We start from the raw sequence: 27,230 nt of genomic DNA, 5'->3' as shown, positions 1-27,230 counted from the left end.
TATCTTTTGACTTGAAATTGTATTTTATGAATTTATATAGTTAATTAATCAACCCAGATGAACCGCCCAGTACATTTTGGTGTAACCGGTTGAACCATTTTCTAAGCCCAACCCAATATGATTAACGGACAATAGTATGCGATTTCTTAGAGCTCCAATTAATATGATGGGCCAAGAGGAACACATATAAAAAATGAGTTGATATGTGATCCAGTACATCCAAAAAGATACAAACAAACAACAAGTTGCACTGGTAAATCAATACTTTTTATTAATGTCGTACCTCTAATCTGTATATCGGTTGTTGAAAATTCAAATTCAAAATGTTTATCGTTTTTACAACGATTTATAAATTATAACACGAATAATGTAAAGTCTTAAGGAAGTCTTAGTGTTATTCGCTTGTAATTTTAACCGATCATTAAGGTATAAAGTAAATTAAAAAAGAACGGGCAAAACAATTTAAATAGTTTAAAAGTTGCTTACTATGAATTCAAATGGGCACCCTCATCACCTCTAATCATCTTGGTGTGGGAACTTTGTAACTTCGGTTTCCTGGAAATTTAGATAGCAATTACCGTGAAAACGAAAATAAAATTATCAAAAAAAAGTGAAATGAAATTTGGGCAAACCCTAAACAACTATTTATATATTCGATCTTATTCATCATCTTCTTCATTTCTTGAAGCTCTCTTTCTTCTTTTGTTCAAACTTTCTGTCGCCCCTATTGCCCCGTTTTCTTGTAGTGATCTTCAAAGCTTTACGAACCCGTAAGTATTTCAAGAGAATTAAAACCCTTAGATTTTCTTCTTTTCATTGAGATCAAGTTTTTATGAACTTTGTCATATCAAAAAGATTAAAACCTTTGTTCTCTTTCTGTTATTCTACTCCTTTGTCAAATCTTTAACTGTTTTATTCTTTCTCAGGTGGGAGTAAAGAACTTGATCTAACACAGAACTATACCTAGCTCGGTACATGAAGATGGACACTTATGTTCAGAATCTTCGATATGTGAGTGTTAATCTTCTTTCATTAACGTTAATCTTCCCGCCGTAGCCGATGATATAATGATTCTTGAAAACTCTCATCGCCAACGATCGGAATCCGGTCAGTGCACTCGGTTACGAGCTTATTGTGGTGTGATTGAGTTTTCAGGATAATTCTGTCAACGGAAAAAACTGTGTGTGAGTTATATAATTATATATACACATATATAAAGATCCGGAGATCTATAAAACAAAGATTCAAACAGATGTAAACAGATGTAAACAGCTTAACTGAAGGTCATGGGAATAAAACAAAAGTAAGTTGAAAATTAGGGTATTGGTCGGACCGGGTTTTGTTTGTGGTTGTATATGTGTGGTTTATAATTGAGAATCTGTCGGCAAAGGTTATTTTAGTGCATTGAATGTTGTATCCTAGCTTTTGACATTTAGTTCGTTATTCTTTGAAAATGTAACATGTAAAAATCATGGGTTGATGATTAGGCGTTAAGGCGTTGATCTTTTATTTTTATTTTATTTTTCTAAACATAATTAAGTGTATATGATATTATTAAGTTTTTAAATTGGATCTTACAGTAGTTTGATATAAAGACCGGTTTAATAACCGATTCCATCCTAAAACATTGATTCAAGTTGCAAGTAATTTTATTTGACCAAAGGAAAACATTTTCTTATCCTTAAACAAAATGTTTTAAGTGCAACTTCCACGTGAAATCTTTCCATGATGTCAGTTTCTTTGTGTTTTAAAACTAGTGGTATTTCCCGAGCTTCGCAGTGAGATTTCGATCGATAATGGATCAGCTCATTAAAGTATCCGTACGATATTTATACTTGATATAGCAACCAAAAGATATACACTTAAAAGGATATCAACACGTGTTTTACAATGATCGAGAACTATAAAAACAAATACCGGTACCGATGTTATTCATGTGGGGCATTGGTTCGGTCACTGACACTGGCTATAGCACACGGGTCTAAAATACTCTATTGAAATGCAATTTTATTTTCAAACACTTTTATACCACTACATCGAGAAAACTATAGAAAACGAATAAGGTGCTCATATCGGTATAGTTCTAAAAATATTGATTAGATTCGTCAAAGAACAAAAAAATTAACGATATTTACCTGTTCGATTAAAGACGTAAAAGCATGTCGTAACGGTGTATTCAAAAATTTATATTATGTTACTCAAATATAAAAAAAATATAAACAATTTAACAATATAAAAAAAAAACTCAACGAATTTTGTATCACGGTATTAAGAAAACCATAAAACGAACACAACACCCGTATCGAACTGTCGATGTTTGTTCGAATAAAAACTTGATTGAATCGTAGATAAAAGTAAACACGTTGCAATGACACATTCAAGATTTTATTAAACATCAGATTATATTACTCAAATATTGAATAGGGTAAACGACTTATAAAACGTATTATATTGCTAAAATAACGAAAACGGTAAAAAGCATAACTTTACATTATTGTATACAACTTGGTTTTAAGTAAAAATTATGTCTAAACATAGATATAAATAAGCACATTGTAAGAGCATACTCAAAATTTTTATAAAATAACATATTTTTAAGTAACAAACGAAAAACGTAATCTACTCAAAATGAATTATAACAATAAAATATTACAACATTTATATTAAAAAAATAATTATAAAAATAGAAAACCCCGAAAATAAACTCTATTATAATAAGGTAGAGGATCCTGTAAAAAGTGGGTCTTTTGTAAGAAGTGTAAGAAATAATCTTGGAATGACAAGTGTCCCTCTTCTTAATTAATTCAAAAGGGTAGATTAGTAATTGTATTTTTTTGTCATTTAATTGATTTACAATATAACTGAAAAAAAAAACTGACTATGAGAATGTTTAGGGATTGATCACAGTTCACGTTCGTCTTCTCCGAACTCCGATTCAGATCATCTTCTCCGATTTGAACAAAATATATTTAGGGAGTCCAGCGATGCAGGTTAATGTGTATCATAGTGTTTTATTCTGGTGTTCTATTAAGTTGTATGGTGTTATATTCATAGAAGGTTGCTGGGGATTCCAGATAAAACACCATGACTTTGAATCATGGCGTGGTGTTTTATCTGGTGACATTGTTCATGGCATAGTGTTTTAAACATCTGGAGACAAAACACCACGCCATGAACAATGTCTCCAGATAAAACACCACGGCATGAATAATGTCTCCAGATAAAACACCACACCATGAACAATGTCTCCAGATAAAACACCACGCTATGAACAATGTCTCCAGATATAACACCACGCCATGAATAATGTCTCCTGATAAAACACCATGACTTGAATCATAGATGTTTAAAACACCACACTATGAACAAGGTCTTCTGATAAAACACCATGACTTGAATCTGGGAATGTTTTGTATTTATAAAACACTACGCCATGAACAATGTCTCCAGATAAAACACCACGCCATCAACAATGTCTCCAGATAAAACACCATGACTTGAATCTGCGATTACGTTTTAAAAATCTGGGAATGTTTTAAAGTATGAAGAAATTCGCTGATTTTTTTTTGGAGATTGATGGCGGTTACATATAATTCGCTGATCTTTAGGAGTTTGATGGGTGGTTTTGAAACGGTTACCATATTTGAAATGTTGGAAAAGTCACTATTGCCCTTCAATTTTACAAAAGCCCCTTCTAATTAAAACACAATTTACACTTTAATACCCTATTGATCTCAACCATTAGATCAAAGATCCAATGGCTTAAAACACTTCTTACACTTTGGACACTTTTTACCATATCCCTACCCATTATAATAATTCATTATAAAAGTAATTTAAGAAAAAGATAGCTAAAATATATGATTAGTCTAAGTGGACCTGTACAAGTCCTTTAGATTTGTAGGTTATAAAAATATAGTACTGTACATATCAAAAAAAATAAAATAAATACTTGGTGTTAGTAATAAACGCACATGTTAAAAGATATATTATTTAATAATTTAATATATTTATAACAAAAAATATATTATTTATTTATCAGGATTGCAAGGCATCTGGAAGTTTAAAACTGAAATTTTCAACCGAAGTCCATTCTCCGGTGTACACCGGACAAATGATCATCGGAAAAGCCGGTGGTGATGGTGGAAATACATCTATTAAAGTCATGCTGGTTGACAATAAGACACAAAAAATGATCACAACCGGGCCGCTAGCCTCGGCAAAGATGAAGATAGTGCTTCTCCCTGGAGATTATTGTGGCTCCACCACAAGAGAGTTTGAAGATAAGAGTGTGGTTCACTGGAAAAAAAAGAAAAACATTCTTCAAGGTGGTCCCTATTTTGACCTTAAACATGGGTGTGGGACGATTGTTGGACTTAAATTGAAACATGATAGACATCCTATTAGCAATGTTAAATTTCGGTTAGGTGCAATGGTGGTTGATTGTCCCTATGAGGTTGAAGAAGCTATAACCGATCCATTTGAAGTTAAGGATCTCCGTAATTTACCTAAGACGATAAGAAAGTTGTCACTAGACGATAATGTGGGGCGCTTGAAGAACATATCGAATAAGGGGGCTGGCATGATCCGCATGCGTCTCATGCGTGAAAACATTTGCACCGTGAGAGAGTTTCTCGAAATGTACTCTTCAAACCCTAGGGAACTCCAAAAGGTAAACAATACATAAATCATATATATATATATATATATGTGACATTTGATAAAAATATGTCATGATACATTTGAATTGTAGATATGTGATATGAAAGGAAAAAGGTGGGAGATGACTGTGAATCATGCAAAAACAAGCCTCAAAGGAAACATGGTATGTCTCACTTAGTGATCGATCTATTGTTGACAAATCTATCATCGTATAATGGTTTATCTGTCGCATTTGGAATTTATTATATTGGATAAACAACTTGTGTATGTTTTGTAGCGCATTGACTCCACCTCTCATCAATCAAACACTTTGGTATGCGATGGTTGCTTTGAGTTTGACGACAATTGTTATAGGCCGCAACCATGTGAAAACGAGCATTTCATGAGTATATCAATGATAATAGATCCAAGTTTGACGATAGATCCGAGTTTGTCGACCAACGATTTTGAAGTATGGGATCCGAGCTGTGATGTGTTCGAGCCAGGTCAAGCCAGTCAAGAAGCCGCATTGAATGGTGCATGGGCTTTGGGTGGCAACATTGCGGAAGGGAATGGGGTTAAGGCTAAAAAGAGATGGATGAAACTGCGTATTATTGTGACTTTCACTCGTAAGGTTGGGTAAGGTGTGGGTGTGGTGTGACCCCAGCTAGTCGGCTAAATATTTGGTTAGTTGGTTCGGCAAAATATATGGTTGGGTGTGGGTGTGGGTGATACATGTACGATAAATAATAACTTTAGAAATATGTTTGAACTTGTTGTTTCATATTGTTTGACTTTGTTGTTCCCCATTTGTCATTGTTGTTTTAATAACTAGTTTAATACCCGTTCGTTGGACGGGTTACACTAAAGTAACAAACAAAGACAATGTATATTGATGGTGTTTCGGTTTGCTTCTCCTTTTCCTCTTTTCCATCTCCTATTTGAAAATATTACAACCATAGAACTTTTCTTTTTCTTCTTTTCAAACCAGTGAAACGCATTCTCAAAACACATTATCCAAACACTACAAAAATGACATATTAACTTTTAAGAAGTCAAAAACTTAAAAGCAACTCAAAATAAACAATCCCAAACGTCCACGTCAGGTGAACACAAGTCTAAAGAACATTATAAACAAAAGCACCATTCTTTAATTTATAAAAGGAAATATAAAAGGAAAACGAATGTGAACAGTGTACAACCACAAAACAATATAAAATAAAACTGATAGAATGGTAAAACATGAAATGAAATGGTGTCATTTTAATGCAAAAGTAAACGATAGACAACATTGGGGGAAAGTGTTATAACATTCAAATATGTAAGCGCTACATCAAATAGTACTTTACCCGTCCAGTGGAGGAATATTAACGTCATAATGTAAGCGCTACATCAAATCATATTGGCTACAAAAATCATGTTGCTTTAAAAAATGAAAAATAAACACAAAAACATAAATAAACAACAAACATCATCCGAATTTTTTTAACCCACTATTATCTTACATGCTATTATGATGCTTCTTCCACATTTTTCTTCTTTAATCACCAACTTTTCCGCTTTTCAAATCTTTTCCATATGCAAGTGCCCTTCTAGACATATTCTATGTATGATAGTTTCTTGTAGAATCTGTCTTTGACTATATTGAGTTTTGACTCCCTTTTGTAACTTCATCAATAATCTATCTCAAAATAACAGCTTATCATCACCATGATTATCAACATATCAACCCGTATATTTCACCCCCTAACCAAACATGTCAAAAGAATCACTACTAACATATAAAGGTTCGACTCAAATAGCATGACCAAGGGAACCCATACAATGCAAATTTAGGGGTGTATTATGAACGCTAATTACGGTTCAACTATATAAAACAAAATACCAAATTCTCCCTAAAAGCTTCAATCATGCATCCATTTCAAACCGTTTGACCCGTTCGATGAAAAATCATAAATTTGACTGGTTCACTAAAAATAATATGTTTGACCCGTTTACTGAAAACAACAATTTTTAACCTTCTACTTATATGATAGCTTTGACCCATTTACTAAAAACAACTAATAACCTGTTTACTAAAATTGTAGTTTTGACCCAATCACTAAAAATAATGGTGAGTTTGACTCATTTACTAAAAGTGATGAGTTAGGCCCGCTAATTGAAGTAGCATATTCTGACCCGCTAATTAAAAATGAATACTTGAACCGTTTAAAGATAAAGCACACAGTGCTAACAGGAAGCACAAATACACTAAGGAAAAGTTATTCCATAATTACAATAAAGTTAACAGATACAGAACTTAGAAAACATTATTCACATACATGAGACCATTTAGGTTCACATATCGGCTTATATACACTTTGGAAAAGACCATTATCATCATCAAGTGTGAAGGGTACTTTACCTTAATGTGATCGTTGACAAAGTATGCATGCATGCTGCGTTAACCCCAGTACCATGGTCATGACAAGTTGGCTGTCAAAAGGTTGTCACCTAACAAAGTTACAATCTTTTTGGCAAAATAAGATAAAAGATTTCATAATATATTAACAAAAAGCAGAAATCTAACGATACATTAGCATTACTTACAAAGATAATCCTGTTATAGAGGATGACCAAATCGAGACCCACCAAGTCACGCATTCCGAATTCAATCGTAATCAGAACAAAAACACATCAATAAATTACCATATTTAAATACAATCTTTTTTTAATAAAGGAAATGGATATAACATTATAATAAAAGGCGTACCCCTATTCCACTTCCTCCTAGATTCTACTGTGATGCATTTACCCCCTGCCATTGTTCGCCGTCACTTCACCAAAATCCCAACCTTCACCAAATCTAAAAATAAAAATGAGCAAGTTGTTAGCAATTCCAATGAATCAAATTATATATATATATATATATATATATATATATATATATATATATATATATATATATATTGAATGGCAAACCTTACATACTCCTAAATTACAACAAATAAATACTAATCTACTCCTTGGTTGGCATTGAACCCAAGACCTCCCACTAAGAGACAAGAACCTCTACCAAGTGGGCTACTCCCACATTGGCGAATCAAATTATATGAAGTCATGACCTAAATGCTTTATAATATGATATATATTATAAACCAAATACACCACATCTTAATTTGTAGTATAATCTAACCTGAAACCTATCAACTTTTTTAGGGTAAAGCAGAAACCGTAAAACTAAATAAATTTATCAATAAAATTACAAAAATAAAAGAGTTGAATCTTTTGGGACAAACCCCAACAAAAATTTTAACTCTTTATGTGTATCTATGACAATGAGTTTTAATCTCTGGCCAATTATGCCTACACATCTTAAGCCTATTGGGCTCGTAGTAAACCCAACACTTATTACATCTATTAAATACCTCTAATCAAGAAATCCTAAACACAACATGATATATCCAACTATATATTACAAACATTGGGCTCAGCCCATATCTTGAATGCTAGTCATTCTTTGTGCGCCACATGGTAGGCCTTGAATTATGAAGTCCTTCACATTCCAATTTAGTATATCCCTATTTTAACTTGTGTTCTGCAATGTTATACTTTCACGCGGATAATGGCAATGTAACGTCCAAGCCATTGAGCACTTGAAAACTAAACGGCTAGAGCATAGTTTCCTTTAACCGTATTAGTTAGGCTTGAACTAACTTGTCCACTAACTATCCAACACAAAACGCAATTGCATTTAATCATCAACCACCTCCGAATATCCAAGTTCACCTACAATGCTTCTTAGACTTTTTTCCATATTAACTCCCATCCCAATCAGTATAGGCCCATGACAATTTACAAGATTCCCAGGCATCCAACCCAACAAATTAATTCCACCATAAGAATCCCATCTAATAATCCACACTTATTTTATTTTCTAGGCCTGCTCATTATTATTTTTTAAAGCTACAATCCATGTTTTCCTCTTTTGAGATCCACTTTAGTACCGGTGCACTTAAAAGACGACAAATCCATAGGCAATGATTTATCCCAGTACACTTTAATTTCCAGGCCCACTTGTTTGTATCCAGTCCATTCTACTTGTCGAGTATTTCCCTTATATTTTATGAGTCGGATTAAATTTCCCTCGTGGCAGTTTTGGTCTAACTTTTACCTTATTTTAAGTAAACAACTTTTTTTAGGAAAGAAAAAAATCATCAGTTTACACAATTCTGATACAAGGTAACAAACTTTCTGAAGCTTGGATTTAAGGTAATATGATCCGGTAACTGACAATTTTGATGGAGAGGTAATTTGTCCATAACAAAAAGTGATTTTACGCAATAAATGTTACCTTTTTTTCACATTTATTGCGTAAAATCACTTTTTGTTATGGACAAATTACCCCTCCATCAAAATTGTTAGTTACCAGATCATATTACCTTAAATCCAAGCTTCAGAAAGTTTGTTACCTTGTATTAGATTGTTGAAACTGGTGATTTTTTTTCTTTCCTAAAAAAGTTGGTTACTTAATATAACAAACATTGAAAATTAACTGCTTGACCCGTTACCCAACTGTCCATTTACCCATGTAAAAGTGGTTGCAGCAGTTAGTGTGGCCAAACACCTCCTGAGGTATCAAAGCTACGAAACTGCCAAGCATAAACAAACACGCAAATTTAGTAGGAACAACACTGGTAATTTGTAAATGATTACGTAATACAGAAATTAAGAGCATACCTTACAACCTTCATCACCCAAAGTGTGTTTTCTGTTTAACACCATATTATAAGCATGTTTAGTAAAAAGATAAGATTTTTTTTAAGATGCAATTTCATTTAGAGATAAATCTTGAAGATTCCATGACAATTTAGATAAGATATTAGGTAAAAAAAATGAAAACTTTAAGGTTAAAACAGAAAGAAACAAAAAAATACATATTTTATTTGCGAATGATTACTTACCATAAGGAATTGCTTGGTCTTTTGGGGTATGGTTGCTAGGTTGTCTTTCATATATTCAGTACCACTACACATTAAGATCATGATTGGTCAGCCCGCTTCATGACTTCTAACAAACATGTGGAACATTTGTGTTTATAGTGTTACTATGCAAATTTAAAGAAAATGAGTAACAACAACATAACGATGAGGTTTTTTTGGGGGATAAAGAGCTTCTTGCAATTTTGCTCTACTCAGATAGGTGGATGCACAATCATCAAAGCAAGGATCAAAATTCTTGACCTAACAGAAGTACAACATACCATGAGCAAACACGGTGGCCGCAGAAGGAACGACTGAATCATTTTCAGCATTCAAAGCCTTCACCGTAGCAAATCGCTTCCAGGATATATTCAAAGTCGCCAGTGATAGACAATTCCGATCTAAAGTTTGCAAATCGCTTGCACTAAACTGAAGCCCTGTAGTGCAAACAATAATTACATAAGAAACACCACAATACAAAAAACCACTACTAAATTAAGCAACAAAAACAGTGAATAAATGGGTAAAATCAATGAAAACATCTTGCTCTGTATGAGAATTAGAACCGAAAATGCAATTGAAGCAAAAGTAGAAGTAATAAAAACCAACGCCCTTGATGAAGGTTGAAATGTGTAGTAAACTAACTGGAATTGATTGAGATTTGTGGATTTGATGATGAAAGCTTCCTTTTTTCATTAGGGTTTCCTGTGACGGGGAGGTTAAAAGGTGGTGATTGGAAACAACAGGAAAGAATCAGAAGAAATAAAAAATAATAATTTCATACTAAGAAGTCGCTAACCTTGAACTCGTGGGAGGAGAACTGAATCAGTGGAAGGCATCCTGGTTTGATGAACTGCACCAACTGATAGAAGTTCGAGAAAAGAAAAATTATAATCATAAGAAACCCTAATTTCAATCTGGATGCTTACCCTATCAATTAGATCAACCCCTGCTCTGGAGAACTCTGTCAATCGTATGAGGCATCTACTTTCTTGCATTTTTGATTTGGAGATGGAACCCATGATTTATGGGTGGGTGAGAAGCACCAATTACAGGAGCATGGGGAACTGTCGTCAAGGAGAACTCCACTTCAGATTTCCTTCTTGCGCTCATTCTATATTTAACCTCTTCAAACCCTAAAATTAGGGGAGAGTGGGCAGTTGAATTGGCGGTTTACCAGGATTGTAGGAGGCTGGAGTTATGGAGGTCATGAGTGGAGCAAAACCACCAGCTTGAATTGTGGAGATAATGGGCAGAAAAAGACGGTGGTAACCACCTGTGAAGAAACTACCTTGAACTTCTTTGAACTGCCATCATGGGAAGTTATTTTTGTGAGTTTAAGTGGCTGAGATTTAATTTCAACCAAATCCAATGGTGGATATTGATTCAAGAGTTGGTTAGACTTAATGAGTTTAATATATATATATATAATTAAAAGAACATGAGAAACGCGTGTTGCGGTGTGCGGTGCGGACAATTGCGGGCAAGAACTAGAATGGTTTGGTGTAGGGGTGTTCAGGATTCGTTTCGAATTCGAAATTCGTTTAAATTCGATTCGATTATCAAGAATTCATTTCGATTATAAGAATTCAAATTCGATTCAGTTCGAGTCAAGTAAATCGAATACGAATTTATAATCTCAAATTCGATTCGATTCGAAATACGAATAAAAATTATACATTTTTATTTATTACTTTTATATATAATACATATATAACTTTTATTAAGATATACTATAAATTATTGTCAAATTTTTTTCCAAATTATTAAAATTACCTATTACCAAACCCACTACATGACCCATAAGTAAAACCTAGGTAAGAAATCTATAAATAGATTTCTAACCATAAAAATATTAACTTGTAATGTGGAGTGATTATTCCCGACTTCTCGTTTTGAATTTTAGACTTGTTGTACTTTATTTGAAACTTTTTTAATGTGATATCGTGCTTTATGGCTGTTTTAAAATTTATGTTTCATTTTGATTGTTTTTTACATGTTTTAAAGAATCTGAATTAAATCGAATTTATTCGAATTCGATTTAAATTCGAAATTTTAATTGAATACGAATCGAATACGAATTAGGTTTTTTATACGAATACGAATTCGAATCGATTCGATAGGTTTTAATCGAATTCGAGGAAAAATAAAAATTATTCGAACAATTCGATTCAAAAAATTCGAAAATTCGATATTCGATTCGATGAACACCCCTAGTTTGGTGCACTCACTGTAAAGACTACCATTAAAGGATCCAAAACGAGACTTACTATATTCATGTGACATAAATAGGGGTGTTCAAAACTAGAGATTCGAAATTTCTGGATGCCCAATTTCACTATCCGAATTCGTATCCAAAATTCCGGATATTCGGATATCCGAACGGATAGTGAATCGGATATCCGAATATCCAATTTTTTATTTAATTTTTATTTTTTTAATATACGGAACCGGATATTTTGGATAGTTTCGGATATTTTTTGGATATGCTGGTTATTTCGGATATTTTCGTCTACTTTGGATATTTGGATATCCAATAAAAATTAAAAATTAAATTTTTGGATATTTCGGATGTCCGAAAATATTTCAAATCACTATACGAATCCGAATCCGATAATTCGGATATCCGGATTGGATCGAAATTTGGATATCCGAATTTTCGAATATTTCAAATTTAGATATCGTATAATTCGGATCGGATTTTCGGATATGTATATTTTTTAACACCCCTAATTAATTATGTCCCTATTGCCTCCGACGGGAATTCGATAGGTTTTGTTACACTCGAAAATATAGTCATAAGTTTGTTGTCTATTTTATTTAGATAACAAGAGAGGAAAAACAAATTGTTTTACTTAGATAATAAGGGGAAGGTAATAAAAAGAAAATGATTTAAAAGTATCAGCAGATTCTTTTTGGTTATATTTAAGTTAAACACTAATTAAAAAAACAGATAATATTTAATACCGAAATGATAATTATCCTTATAAATTATCAAATCTAGCATAATTTAATAATTTATACAAGTCAGTTTTTAAGATTAATAACAAATTAATTTAACTTAAGATATCATGATTAAGAAAAATCTATTTAATATAATATATAGTTAAATCATATTTGTTGGGCTTAAACTAACACAGGTTGGTTGGGCAGTAACAGTGCCCAGGGAAAGAATCCATGGGCCCAACGGAACTCATTTAAAAAAGGAAAACTTAAACAGAGGCATGACCACTATCAAAGCCCTTATTGTTGTTTATTTATGTTTTATACTACGCGTGATTCCGTGAATACTCACGTGGTTGAACCATTTTATAGTGGTGGAACTAGTCCATTAAATTAGAGGTATCCTAAAATTTTGTTTTTACCGTGCAATCATACAATATTAAAAAAACGATAGTGGCAGCATCAAATAAAGTATAATCTGGAAATCCATCTCCGGCGAACGTTCAGACAAACTCACTGGCATAACCAATAGCGACGACATGCGTATTAACGATGACATTTTATTCATTAGCGACAGCCTCATTACCGGCAAACATGTCGCCGCTAATGATTGTTGATTTTTTTATCGAACCAGTATCATTGGCAGCAGCAAAACAGGAGACCAGTGCGTAAAGGATGGCCAGCGACATTTGGTTGTCTTCCAAATCCTAAGCGACGATCAGAAATAATGCCGCCATACGTATTTTGTGATTTTTTTTGGGTTAATCTGATCAGCTGGGTTTATCTAATCAATTAGGTCATTGTTTCAATCGGGCTCTCGTATTTTGTAAGTTTGGGTTCGTCAGGGATATCATTGTATTATTCTAGGGGTATCCTTTGTATAAAACCGAAAAAAAAATACACTACGCATACGGGCTTCAGCCGTAGCCCGTGCTACGGCTCACATAATAGTGGTTCCGCCTCTGCCATTTTATGTATACAATAAATGTAAAATAAAAAGGCTGCCTATAGTCACCCAAACATAATACAAAAACAACAGTTATGACTCCATGTCCATCAAATTAGTAGAAACCACATAGACGATTTTTTTATTAGACGAACTGTTAAGAAAAAATTCTCATGTGACAACGAAAATACTATAATTTGAGTTAGAAACACCTAAAGAAAATACATAATAGGGATTCATAGCAATAAAGTGTAGCTGGCGACTTTCATGGTTTCCTATTAATATAGTAATTCTTTGTAGGTAACGCATTTTGAAGGCTACAAAAGCTAAAATGACAGCAAGACTTCTATAAAAATTGAAGTCGTTTAAAATGGGAAATACCATAAAAAACAATATACTTTCTATTTTTTCTCACAAAAGTCCCTCAACTTTTTTTTGCATATAAAAGTCCCTTAACTTGTTAAATTTAAACATTATTGTGAAATGACTTATAACAGCCTATTTATTGCTGATGTGGCATATAGGTAAAATATAATTTGCAAACAAATTATAAGAAAAAAACATCAATTGCAATCAAAATATTGGTTCCACTATTTTAGTAGCGATATAGTTTTTAAGAAAAACAAAAGACAATACGAAATAAAACAAAACAAAGAAAACACACGAAAGCCATTACTTTCTAATCTATGTGAAAGGATGGATTACTTGACTTTCTTGTTCGAAAACTTCCACATCTTGACTAGGTTCGGCTTCTTCGTGGAATATTTGACTTTCTTGTTCAACACATTGTCCTCTCCCACCTCTCCCGCCTCTCCCGCCTCTCCTACCTCTTCCACCCCTCCCGCCTATTCCAATAATATCTTCTCTTGTCACCCTTGTTCTAGGCCTTCCTTTTCTCTTAGGTTCTTTGGGCGGTGCAAGTTTTTTTTTTTTTCATTTGTACATGTTTTCACATTATGCCCTTTCTCTAAACAGTTGCTGCAAGTTATTTGTCTTCCGATAAATGATACTTTTTTATACTTCCCTTGCTTTTCAGTTTCATGTCTTTTTCTCTTCGTTGATGGTCTACCCGGCATTCTTCTCTCTTTTGGAGGAAGTGGTTTAATGTAAGATGTTACCATCCACATTTTGCTTCCATTTAACGGTTTCATATTGTGCTCGTAAGTATCCTTGAACTTCTCAACCTTGAACCAATCACTTGCATAATTCTCTGGATCATTGTTGATGTAGTATATAGCAGTTATTGAATGCAAACATGGTAATCCGGATATTTGCCACAATCTACAACTACATTCTCTATTATCTAGATCCACATTATAAGCTTCATTTCCATCCCGTACCTCAAACACATTGCCGCCGCTTGGGATAACGATCCACTTCCTGAATATAATCATATAATACTAATTAAAAATAGCTATAAACAACAAAAACAGCCCATAAATAGCAAAAACAGCCCATAAACAGCAAAAAAACAGCCCATAAACAGCAAACACAACCCATAAACAGCAAAAAACAGCAAAAACAGCCCATAAACAGCAAAAAAACAGCAAAAACAGCCCATAAACAGCTCAAAATACAACAAAAAACAGCTATTAACAACAAAAACAACCCATAAACAGCTCAAAATACAACAAAAAAAGCCCAAAACAGAAAAACAAGTATCGACTTACCTTGATTCTTTTGACCATTCTTGTATCTTCGTCCTTATAGCTGGGCATACATTACCTTCCCATCTGGCATACCATTTACTCCCACTTTCACAGAACTTTCGGGATTGGATCTTAAAATCTCATGTGCATAATCCCAAATTCGCGCATAGTGTTCTTTCAGTCAACCCTCTATTTCGAACATTGCCATAGATTTTGCTCGACAACACTGACCTCTACTTACTTTAACCATGTAGTCACGCAATATATCCGCTTGCATGTCTCTTATTCTAACAAAAGGTCTTGCAATGAGTTCTCTAAGGTACATCTTTGCAATCCATAAGGCTGTCACTAGGGACCCTAACTGTAATTTCTACTACAGTTGTGATTATCATTAAGGCTTTTAATATGAAAAGATTTCTCAGTTTGCATCCAAGATGCCCATAATCTAAATGGACAAGAATAACCAACATCTTTGTTACCACATACAACTAAGAGCCTTTTTGTTTCATTTTTTTATAACTTAACATATATCCATTTACTACTCCATACAACATATAGCAAACTTCAATTGTGTAGGACTTTCATACCTATCCCCAAGAATCGGCCGCATGTCTTTCCAATTCATGTTTGGATCATGAATTGGATATACTTTCCCTTTTTCAACGTGGTGTGTACCTTCGTTATCTTCGTCAATGTTTAGATCATCGTCATCACCCTCGACTAAAGTCTCACCAACATCGTTGTCAACATCATTACCATAATGCGGCCGCATATTCTCGTAACTAAGTTTATTTAAAAAAGGATCATCGTTTGTCCTATTTAAAATAGAAACAAAATCTTCATCTTCAAGATCTAATGGCAACGGATCTGAAAATTCCTCTTCTTCGGTACTTGCTTCATAAGTAGCATCACTAAAATCATCATCTTCTTCATTCGAATATGACTCCATCCTACAAAAATCAATTTAGCATAATCAGAATTAGTAACCTTTTTCCTACATCTGCTACATAGTTATTGAAATACCAATTCAATTTAGCAGAATCAGAAAATCACCGGAACTCACAGACTCACGATTACAAATCGCTAACCTCAACTAAGAGAATTATTAAAAGTTGTTATGATTTAAGCCAATAAGAATGTAAAAAGTACATAAAAAACAACAACTTGTTTCTACATCTGTTACATATTTATCCAAACTAGTGGAATTTGAAATAGCATTATATAATCATAAATGAAACATATATGGGCCACATGATATCGATTATGTTCACAAGAAATTGAGTATCACAGGTGGATTAAAAACACGATGTTAATCATACGTAGATTATGCTCAGGAAATTGAGTATCGCACGTCGATTATATTCACAAGAAACTGATTTCGTACCTGTAATTGATTTCAAGTATTTCTTCAAGTTGAACTCGTATGCTTCGTCTCCTCCTTCTTTGACGTAGGGTTTATCATGTGAAATCCATTCCTTTAATTTTTTTAAAGCCACAATAAAAAAATATCCACGTAACCAAAACTACCGGGACAACCGGTTACCAGTTTTCTTTTTTTAAAATAATCACAATAATGTTCAATTTAACAAGTTAAGGGACTTTTATATGCAAAAAAAAAAAGTTGAGGGACTTTTGTGAGAAAAAATAGAAAGTATATTGGTTTTTTATGGTACTTGCCCTCGCTTAAAAACAATTTCATGTTATTTTTAATAAACATTGCAACTAGGGTGGCAATAAAAATCCATTTGGGTATTTTGGGTCCTTTTAAAATAAGAAGCAGGTCACGCTGGGCCATGAAATAAGTTAGGGTGGGTTAGGATAGGTAAAAAATTTATACATCTAAGTATAAATGGGAGGCCTGTGGAGCAGAACACAACAAACATCCAGAGAGAAGAAATCGATACGGCTCCTTCCAAAGCTAAGCAAATCGTTTCCGATAATCCCGTCGTCGTCTTCAAGTTTATCTTATTCTGATTATGATTCAGAATTTCAATTCAGTTACATTAATGTTGTTTTGTTTATTTAATAGAACTTTTCATTGAATTCTTAAACCTAATTGCTTAATGTTGCTGTTGAATCTCATGTTTTACAGAAACAATAGTTCACTAAATTAATTTAGTTTTTTCTACAAATCTTGAAAGCATAGATGCAAAACAATGGTTTTCGATTGGTTTGTGTTGCTGAATGATGTTATGTTCATCATTGATTAGTATTAAGAAATTTAATTTGAATTTGCTGCTAACTAACTACTGTTATTGGAAGAACGGTAAACTAAACTTTGTATTTCCGATAATATGTGAAAGTATAGATGCAAAACAGCCGTTTCTCGATCGATTTGTTTTGCAGAGTGATGTTATGCTCATCATAGATTAATCGCTAATCTCTCAGATTTTGCTGTTAAATAATAAGTTTTACTAGAAGAACAATTAACTAACTTGAGTTTTTTTTTTAATTTTTTTGAATTTTTAAAAAAAATTGGTTTTTTTTTATTTTTTTGATTTTATATTTATTTATTTATATTTTTAGGCTATCATGCCCAAATCCATCTTGACAAAAAACCTATCTTGACCAAAACCCATCCTAACCCATTTCTTAGTAGTGTCACACCCCGATATTCACATGTTTCACCGGTGGGCCCGGTGGGGGATTACCGTGACGTAGTTTGTAACATTACAGTCAAACAACACAATATTTAAATGCACAGCGGAAGCAAAAGATAGATATATTTCAACCGAATGTTATTGTAATATCATGTATCACAATCAGTCGAAAATAATCCACAGGGGGATCAAAAATAAATAGGAATTATTGTTCAACAGTTGACATCCAAGCTTGCGAGACTTATTGTGGACGCTAGGAGAAAGCCAGCCTAGTTCGCATAGTACCTGCACTTAACCTTTTTGGAAAAATACGTCAGTTTACACTGGTAAATACATTCAACCGACTCATTTGAAAAGTTTAATAAAAATTGATTTGAATACACGTGGCACAAACTTTTATAACTTGGGATAATTATTTTGAATATAATACTTGTAAACGAATTACATGTTTCTTATGCGTCCAGTAGCCCGTTCCGTAGACCGGGTTAAGACTAATAGACACGCCACAGGTATAATGCCCACAAGGTTATTCCTTTAAGTGGGATACCATTTTTACATATGCAGCTGTCAGGTGTACGCCTACACCCCGTGCTCAGGTCGTGGCCATTTCATGAATGATGCCAAGGATATCCGGGACATGGTCATTAACCCCCCAAAGGCTTTAAGCAAACAAAACATTTTAAAACAAAGCATATCAATAATTTAACCTCTAATCGATTAAAAATTCAATGCTGGACCAAGCGGTATTTTATATACCGTACCCCAAGCCCGTATAGGGAAATAAGTTAAAAGTATTTACCTTTGCAAAGTATATTTCACAATCAGCAATTGCAAGTAGCTTTTACCGGGTCTCCTATTCTGAAACGAAGGTTTATAATAAACTATTAGAATCCTAACGGGTCTTTAGTCAAGCCTAAACTTAGACCGGTTAGTTTTAACGAAGGATACGGTTCGAACGCACAAATAAGCGAAGACCGGAATAAAATGTGATTTAGACCCGACAATTTTGAAGACTTGTATAATATGGGTAATCCAACCACATTCTGGATTTTGTGATAAAAACGACAAGGTTTGACCCGTTTCGGCTAATTTATGTAAACTAGTTACATAAACCGAACCGAACGCGTAAATGGCGTAACGGGTAACCGTAAGAGTCTTATACAGGTTTCCTAAGTCAATATGCTCTAAATATGTTGTGATATCAGTAGGATACCTTCCATTATGCCCATAACGAGTTTAATCCCATAATACGCCCCGTAGGGGTATTTTGGTCATTTTAAAGATTATAAAAGAGATTATTTATACTTCTGATGTTCGGGTCTGAAGTAAACAATAAAACCACTTATTTTAACAAGTTACATCAGTAGGTAATAAGTCTTTATGACAAAAATGGTTTTAAACCCAAACTATGCGTTTAATACGCGTATAAAGTCGTTTTAAGCGATTTCCGGGTTATACAGGAAATCTGAGTTTTCTGATCAGGTTATAAAGTTCAAAATACTTTATTTATTATTTAAAATCAGTAGCAATTGGATTGGCGTCAAAATACTATGTAGAACTCGTTTTATGTCCGAAAAGGTATATTCGGTATTTACCGAATCAAGGTCATAACTTTAGGTTATGAGCAGGTTAAAAATAATCAAAAATATTTAAAAATCTCAAAATATTATATTAAATCTGTGTGTAAAAGGTTTGGTGTCGAAATTTGGGTTTAGATAGGCTTTATGCTAAGTGCGCCGTTTAATTAACAAAAGTTTTCTTAATTGCGCTATTTAGCATAACTCCTATTCTAGACCTCGAATTGACATGAAATTTTAGGGACATGTTTATAAATCAGTAACTAAGGTTATTGTTCTTTCACATATCCAAAATTCTCGTTTTAAGGTCAAAAGGGCATTATGATCAACTTTTAGGCATATAACGGAAATGTGCAAATGACTCGGACAAACAACGAACCAGTCACAGAGGGTCATACCATGATGTAACCTGGTCCTAAGGGAGTCCTAAGGTATATCCAAGTCATATTAAAACGACTCAGAACTGAAGTCAAAGCAAAAGTCAAAGTTTTTCGACTTTCGGTTCCGAGTCGGATCAAAACAGTAAATGGTCGGATCAAACAAGCTTAGACCAGTTCTTATACTTATTATCAAGTTATATGAGTGATAAAATATGTTACATGCCTTCTACATTGTTAATTATGCGTTAAATCGAAAATTAGTATTCTGTTGACTTTTTCTAAGCGACTTTGACCCGACATTTGAACTAGTTAGAGTGGGAACCAGGGGGTGCCCTTCTAAGGGTTTAATGCCCACATGATTACCAACTTATAACTACCTTTGATTCGATTAATCACTGGACCATTAATGATTAATCGTTAAGTCAACCGTTAATTACGACGGTTTGACTTTTAAGCTAAAACTAAGCAAAAACTTAACAAAGAAAGGTCAAGCATACTTACTGAAGTCCTATGCACGATTAGGAAGGCTTAGGGAAGACACTTGTACTCCAGAAAGCTCCACAAATGCAGAAGGAAGGAATGAACACAATGTTGCAACAATGTGGCTGTATATAGTGTTCTTAATCCATTGAGATCATGACAACTAGGTCTATCATTGATCCCAGATCATTTACAAGTGTTTCCTAGTGCCTAGGAACTATTAGGGGTCACCCATGTTGCTGAAAATATCTTACTAAGTCGGTTAAACGTTTATAACAACCAACAGCCAAGCTGCTGTCGCTGGGCACCCCTTACGGACCGTAAGGCAGGACCTTTACGGTCCGTAAGCTTTTGACAGAAGGCAAAAATTAACCTTTCACGTATTACGGACCGTAAGGCAGGACCTTTACGGTTCGTAAGCCCTTGCCAGAAAGCAAAAAAATTAACCTTTCATGTATTGAACAGGCAACTTGTAAAGCATTATTTTGAGCCAGGGAAATGTCAGTATGAGGCCCTTTTTACCCATGCTTAATCAGTTGTGTCTACCTATCTTAATCTATCATTGGTTTGCATTATGATGGAACATATACACGAAAGTTTTTATTGAGCATTATTTCATAGGATCCATACTTGCAAATTTGGACATCCTTTATTATTAGTAATCACCGGATTAAAGGTATACTAGATGTTTATTAATCATGTTAGGGTCTTGGGATTTATAACGAAGTCATTCAGAGGTATAAATTAACATGTCGACGTGTTCAAAAATCCTGCCATACATCTTTAACTAAATCCGCGTTTATAATACTTTTGTCGTACATGACACGCGTCGTTATTTCATTTGACGAAAATTTTCGAGGTGTTACATCCTCACCCCCTTAAAAGAAATCTCGACCTCGAGATTTACTGAAAAAGATGAGGGTACTTTTCCTTCATTGTGGATTCTACCTCCCATGTGTACTCGGGACCTCTACGGGCATCCCATTTAACCTTTACAATCGGTACATGCTTCCTTCGAAGCTTCTTAACCTGTCGATCCTCGATCGACACAGGTTTTTCAACAAACTTCAAGCTCTCTTCTATGTGCACATCTGTGTGTGGTATAACTAGTGAATCATCAGCGACACACTTCTTCAGATTGCAAATGTGGAATACATTGTGAATACCACTGAGCTCTTCCAGTAAGTTTAACTTATAGGCAACTGATCCGACACGTTCGATGATCTCGAATGGTCCAATGTATCTCGGGCTTAACTTGCCTTTCTTACCAAATCGCATCACCCCCTTCCAGGGTGATACCTTAAGCAATACCTTGTCACCTACCTCGAAGTTAAAAGGTTTACGCTTCAAGTGTGCGTAGCTTTTCTGCCTATCTCGGGCAGCTTTCAGACCGTCACGAATCTGGACAATCTTGTCCGTCGTTTCAAAGATTATTTCAGGTCCTGTCAACTGGACATCTCCAACTTCCGCCCAACACACGGGCATCCTGCACTTCCTACCGTACAAGGCCTCGAAAGGCGTAGCCTTAATGCTGGTATGGTAGCTATTGTTGTACGAGAACTCGATTAATGGCAGGTGGTTATCCCAATTACCACCTAAATCAATCGCACATGCACGAAGCATGTCTTCCAAAATTTGGATTGTACGCTCACTCTGCCCGTCCGTCTGAGGATGGTAAGCCGTACTGAAGTTTAAGCGCGTGCCCAAAGATTGTTGGAAACTTTTCCAAAAATGAGATGTGTACCTAGTATCTCTGTTAGAGATAATAGACACAGGTACGCCATGTAGAGATACAATCTTATCTACGTACAATTGGGCTAACATGTCGGAGCTATAAGTCTCCTTAATGGGTAGGGAATGTGCTGACTTCGTCAACCTATCAACTATCACCCATATCGTATCATTTCCTTTCCTCATCTTTGGTAACTTGGTGATGAAATCCATCGTAACCATTTCCCACTTCCATGTGGGAAGTTCAGGCTGTTGTAGCAAACCTGACGGCTTTTGATGTTCAGCTTTGACTTGCGCACAAGTCAAACATTTAGCTACATAGGTAGCTATAGACTTCTTCAAGCCTATCCACCAAAAGTTTGCCTTCAAATCCTGGTACATCTTGTCAGCTCCAGGATGAACGGAGTATTTGGAACTGTGGGCTTCCTGGAGGATAACTTCTCGTGGTCCTCCATAAACTGGAACCCATATGCGTCCATTTAACCTTAAAATTCCGTCCTTTCCGTAGGATAACTGTTCTTCAGTTACTCCTAGCTTTTCATTAGGATAGTTAGCTTCTAGCACAGCTTCCTTTTGTGCAGCTAACAATCTTTCATTCAAACTATTCTTTATCTCAATGCTCTTGGCATTGATTCTAATAGGCTTCACTCTTTCCTTTCGACTCAAGGCATCAGCGACTACATTCGCCTTGCCAGGATGGTATCTTATCTCGCAATCATAATCATTCAAAGTTTCCATCCATCGTCGCTGCCTCATGTTCAAATCCTTTTGGTTGAACAGATGTTGGAGGCTCTTGTGATCAGAATAGATCACACATTTGATGCCATATAAATAGTGCCTCCATAGCTTCAGTGCAAATACAAGGCACCCAACTCCAAGTCATGGGTGGTGTAATTCTTTTCATGCACCTTTAACTGACGTGAAGCATAGGCGATAACCTTGCCTTTCTGCATAAGCACACACCCCATCCCGGTGTGTGATGCATCACAATATACTACAAACTCTTCTATTCCATCAGGCAATGTCAACACGGGTGCATTGCTTAGCTTCTGCTTAAGGATATCGAAAGCTTCTTGCTACTTAGGGCCCCAGTTAAACTTAATATTCTTTCTAGTCAAAGAAGTTAGGGGTGCAACAATCCTTGAAAAAATTTCAATAAAGTGCCTGTAATAACCTGCCAATCCCAAGAAGCTGCGAATTTCTGTGGGCGTCTTCGGCTCTTGCCAATTCATGACAGCTTCCACCTTAGCGGGATCCACTTGGATACCACGCTCACTAACCATATGTCCAAGGAATTGGACTTCTCGAAGCCAGAATTTACATTTAGAGAATTTGGCATAAAGCTTCTCCTGTTGAAGTAGTGAAAGAATACATCGAAGGTGCTTCTCATGATCAGCTTGGCTCTTTGAGTAAATCAGAATGTCGTCTATGAAGACGATAACAAATTTGTCCAAGTATGGCTTACAGACACGGTTCATGAGATCCATCAATGCCGCTGGTGCATTAGTGAGCCCAAAAGGCATCACTAGGAACTCGTAATGACCATAACGAGTCCTAAATGCAGTCTTGTGTACGTCTTCATCTCTAACCTTCAGTTGGTGATAACCTGACCTCAGATCGATCTTAGAGAAGTAGCTTGCCCCTTGAAGTTGATCGAACAGATCGTCCATCCTGGGTAATGGATATCTATTCTTGATAGTGACCTTGTTAAGCTCACGGTAATCGATGCACAGACGCATCAATCCATCCTTCTTCTTAACAAATAAGATTGGTACTCCCCAAGGAGACGAACTAGGTCTAATAAAACCTTTAGCTAGTAATTCATCCAGTTGGGTTCTCAATTCCTTCATCTCTGTTGGTGCCAATCTGTAGGGCGCTCTAGCAACAGGTGCTGCTCTAGGGATAATGTCAATCCTGAACTCCACTTGCCTATCTGGGGGCAACCCAGGCAGTTCTTCGGGAAAAACTTCAGGGTATTCAGAAATGACAGGGATATCTTCAATCTTGGGTTTCGGCTCATCGATAGTTACTTGTGCCATGTAGATGACACAACCCTTCTTCAGACACTGAGAGGCCTTGAGCATAGATACTTGCTCCGGCAGTCCATATCAGGTATCTCCCTGAATGGTAAGTGACTCTCCAGACGGAGTCTTGATCACCACTTGCTTCTTATTACAGACAATCTGGGCCTGGTTATGAGATAACCAGTCCATACCCAAAACTATGTCGAATCCAGCTAACTTCAAAGGAAGTAGGGACAAGGGAAAAGAGTAGTTCTTAATGGATATAAAACATCCATCTAATATGGTTGAGGCGGTTTCTAAGGTGCCATCTGCTAATTCCACGTCATACTTCACACTTAAGGTTTTAACAGGTAAATTCAGCAATTTGCAAAACTTATTGTCTACAAAAGATTTATCAGCTCCTGAATCAAATAGTACTCTTGCATACACATCATTTATAAGGAAGGTACCTGTGATCACATTGTCATCTTGCACTGCTTCCTTTGCATCCATCCTGAAGACCCTAGCATTAGTCTTCTTTCCTTCATCCGCTTTCTTTGCATACTTTGGGCAGTTTGTCTTAATGTGCCCCTTTTCGTTGCAACTGTAGCATGTTGCGTCTTTCAGTTTCTTGCACTCCAGGGTCTTATGTTCCGTGGATTTGCAAATCCCACAAGGTCTTAACTGATATTGGGATTTTGTGTCAAGTTTGCACTTCCCAAAATGGTATTTCTGACAAGTCTTACACTTGGGCTTATCTCCAGACTGATGCCCATCTTTCTTTGAACTAAACCCCTTCCCGTGGTCATTGTTTCCTCGGTGCTTCTTATTTGATCGACGCGAGTTGTCATCATCATCATGCTTCCTCTTCTCGGCATCCTAGTTCCTCAGCGATCTCTGCCTGACCGCGTCCAGTGTGAGGGATAAGGATATATCAGCTACTGACCTGAATGTAGCTGGCCGAGAGGCTTTCTCACTTGCCTTAATCTCCGGAGCTAAGCCCCCTATGAAACGAGCTATTCTTTTGGGTTCCGGGGTCACCAGATAGGGAACCAACCTTGACATTGTATTAAAGCCCGTAAGGTAAGCTTGGCAATCCAGATTCTTCATCACTAACGACAAAAAATCCGAATCAATCTTTTCTACCTCATGCTGAGGGCAGTAGTTCTCTCGGATGAGGGCAACAAATTGTTCCCATGACATACTGTACAGTGGAACCTTCCCAGTAGCCTGAATCAATGATCTCCACCAGGCCAAGGCCTCACCCTTGAACGATTGCGACACAAACTTTAACACATCCTTTTCAGCGCACCCGCTGATATCAACCACTGTGTCCATCTCATCCAACCAAGTCATGCAGTCTATAGCCCCTTTTTCCCCAGTGAAATCCCTGGGTTTGCATGACACGAAGTATTTGTAGGAGCAACCCTTATCACGGGGTCCTTGTTTCAGCACGTTACCTTGAGATGGGACACTACGATGGTTTGAAGAGTGACGATCGTCATCATCTTTCTTTGGTTCTTCCTTCTTGGAGGGAGGCTTGCTATGCGCCTCAGAATGAGTCTTGGGCTTAGAATGCGGTGCGAATAGAGTCCTACTCCGAGTACCGCTTGATTCGCTATACTGCCTATCCAAGGCTTTTGCAACAGCATTATCAATTAAAACTTGCAGTTCAGCACTCGTTATATTAATCCGAGCATCATTCTGATTCTCCAGTGGGTGACTATTTATTTCATCCAAGTCAGCCATTGTATCTTGAACTGTCACATAAGATAATGACAAAAATTTATTTGGGAGTTTATTATGGAATTGCCCTTATTGGGTAATTCATTAACCATGGTAAACATAGACCATATGTAACACCCACCCCGTAACCCGGGTGATTGTGCACAATTGATACACTTACAGCGGAAACAAACTAAACTTTCATTAAAACTTATAATAGTCTGAGTACAACACTTTATTTATCTACAAACTTTTGGCAACTAAGAACTCCTTGATCTTCTAAAACTCCGCAACTGTCAAGTAGTTCCTATAGCTTTCCTCATGACTCACCTGAGATAAGTATACTCAAAACGACGTCAGATATATACTGGTGAGCTCATACTATACAATTTTTATAAAGACAGACCATAGTTTACATTATATGCATACACAATATGGGTATGTGACCACATTATAGTCAGGTTGGGCCTCATTGAACCTTATAGGTCACATTTGACTTGTCACAAACCACCGTACAAGAGACATACTGGTCCTCCAGCTGTGCCCCCCTACGGCCGTCACATAGGTATGAGTGTGTGTCGCTGGACCTTATAAGCACGAAATGCCTGTGGGTACAACACCTTATTACCCTTCCCAGAGTGACACACCTCACTAAGCATAATAGGATCCCATATACCCCTACTGACACATGCATACTGCAACATTCTCATTATTACCAGTTATGGACGAGTATACTATCACAGTTTAAAAGACAAGTATGATGACTCACCTGATTAGCAATTGCTTAACAGCCGCTAGTAATACTGGGTTATGTCTCAAGGTCCTGACACAATTACATAATCCTAGGTTAGGTAATGGTACACCTAACTAGTCATTATCATGGTTGGATATTGGTTAACCATACCTTGTTTAAGCATGGGTGATCAGTCCATGCTAACTAAGGCTAGGCTACCCAATACCCGCCCTTGACAATAACCCTAGTACCTAAAAATAATACTAACACTACTACTACTAATATATTATTACTAATAATAAAACTAATATTAACTACTAAAAATAAATAATAAGTAACTAAACATAAACTTAAACGAGAGTATACCTCAAAACTATCTACGGCACGTTGATGTAGAGTTTCCCTACTCCTGCTCCTACTCGCGCTCCAAAAACGACTATTACAACACCCAACGGGGTATCGTATACTCAGGATTCTCTATACTAGAGCATTCCCGTTAAAAAACTGGTACCTAAACAACCTACTGAGACTCTTATTTAAAGCAAGCAAGCAGGCACCTCAAATCCTTTTCTGGTCGAATTCAATTGACGTGCCTACCTACCTGCTTGACCTGCTAGCTTGCTTGCTTATATATATTAATTCAGCTGCTTAACTCGTTTTTCTTGTATAACTTTTAAAATATGACGTTTTATAAAACGACGAATATGTCATTAGAACGAGCATATTTTTATCTACGTTTTAACCTAAGTTTCATTAAAAACGGAGTAAGGTAAATAAAATAATATATTTAATTATTAATATTAACGGTTTTCTATATTAGCCAAGGTTTTTCAAGATATTTCACCTTTCACACAATCATCT

At 35.6% G+C, this 27,230-nt stretch overlaps 2 protein-coding genes and 1 long non-coding RNA gene across 6 annotated transcripts; 1 reads left to right on the top strand and 2 right to left on the bottom strand.

Annotated features, from left to right (window-relative positions):
• Positions 1-253: 253 nt before the first annotated feature.
• On the top strand, positions 254-5,430 carry LOC110941752 (calmodulin-binding protein 60 A). The gene is made up of 5 exons (XM_022183415.2): positions 254-770; positions 927-1,011; positions 4,043-4,672; positions 4,754-4,825; positions 4,940-5,430. The coding sequence occupies exons 2-5, from the start codon at positions 976-978 to the stop codon at positions 5,282-5,284; spliced, it is 1,083 nt and encodes a 360-aa protein (XP_022039107.1). The 5' UTR covers positions 254-770; positions 927-975; the 3' UTR covers positions 5,285-5,430.
• A 510-nt stretch (positions 5,431-5,940) lies between these two features.
• Positions 5,941-10,888, bottom strand: LOC110939352. 4 transcript variants are annotated; one of them, XR_004893524.1, is made up of 10 exons: positions 10,532-10,888; positions 10,402-10,464; positions 9,884-10,307; positions 9,585-9,648; positions 9,361-9,391; positions 9,208-9,272; positions 7,394-7,486; positions 7,231-7,240; positions 7,046-7,116; positions 5,941-6,322 (listed from the first exon to the last, which is right to left on the bottom strand). XR_004893524.1 is itself a non-coding variant. In XM_035990345.1 (5 exons), the coding sequence occupies exons 2-5, from the start codon at positions 10,439-10,441 to the stop codon at positions 9,632-9,634; spliced, it is 273 nt and encodes a 90-aa protein (XP_035846238.1). In that variant the 5' UTR covers positions 10,442-10,464; positions 10,532-10,888; the 3' UTR covers positions 9,585-9,631. The 4 variants fall into 4 exon arrangements, 3 of the variants coding, with proteins under 3 accessions (XP_035846238.1, XP_035846239.1, XP_035846237.1); XM_035990345.1 differs by lacking the exons at positions 5,941-6,322; positions 7,046-7,116; positions 7,231-7,240; ... (1 more) ...; positions 9,208-9,272; positions 9,361-9,391 and having other exon boundaries at positions 9,884-10,039; positions 10,248-10,307; XM_035990346.1 differs by lacking the exons at positions 5,941-6,322; positions 7,046-7,116; positions 7,231-7,240; ... (1 more) ...; positions 9,208-9,272; positions 9,361-9,391 and having other exon boundaries at positions 9,884-10,039; positions 10,248-10,307; positions 10,402-10,455.
• A 3,494-nt stretch (positions 10,889-14,382) lies between these two features.
• LOC118492382 lies at positions 14,383-16,611 on the bottom strand. Its single transcript, XR_004893523.1, has 3 exons — positions 16,525-16,611; positions 15,162-16,090; positions 14,383-14,871 (listed from the first exon to the last, which is right to left on the bottom strand). It is a non-coding gene; the product is annotated as an uncharacterized LOC118492382 (long non-coding RNA).
• Between the last annotated feature and the right edge of the window lie 10,619 nt (positions 16,612-27,230).

The sequence above is a fragment of the Helianthus annuus genome, chromosome 5 (genome assembly GCF_002127325.2).
Source record: "Helianthus annuus cultivar XRQ/B chromosome 5, HanXRQr2.0-SUNRISE, whole genome shotgun sequence".
Classification (NCBI taxonomy): domain Eukaryota; kingdom Viridiplantae; phylum Streptophyta; class Magnoliopsida; order Asterales; family Asteraceae; genus Helianthus; species Helianthus annuus.
Note: the sequence above shows the minus strand (reverse complement) of the source record. Positions and strands in the feature narration are given on the sequence as shown.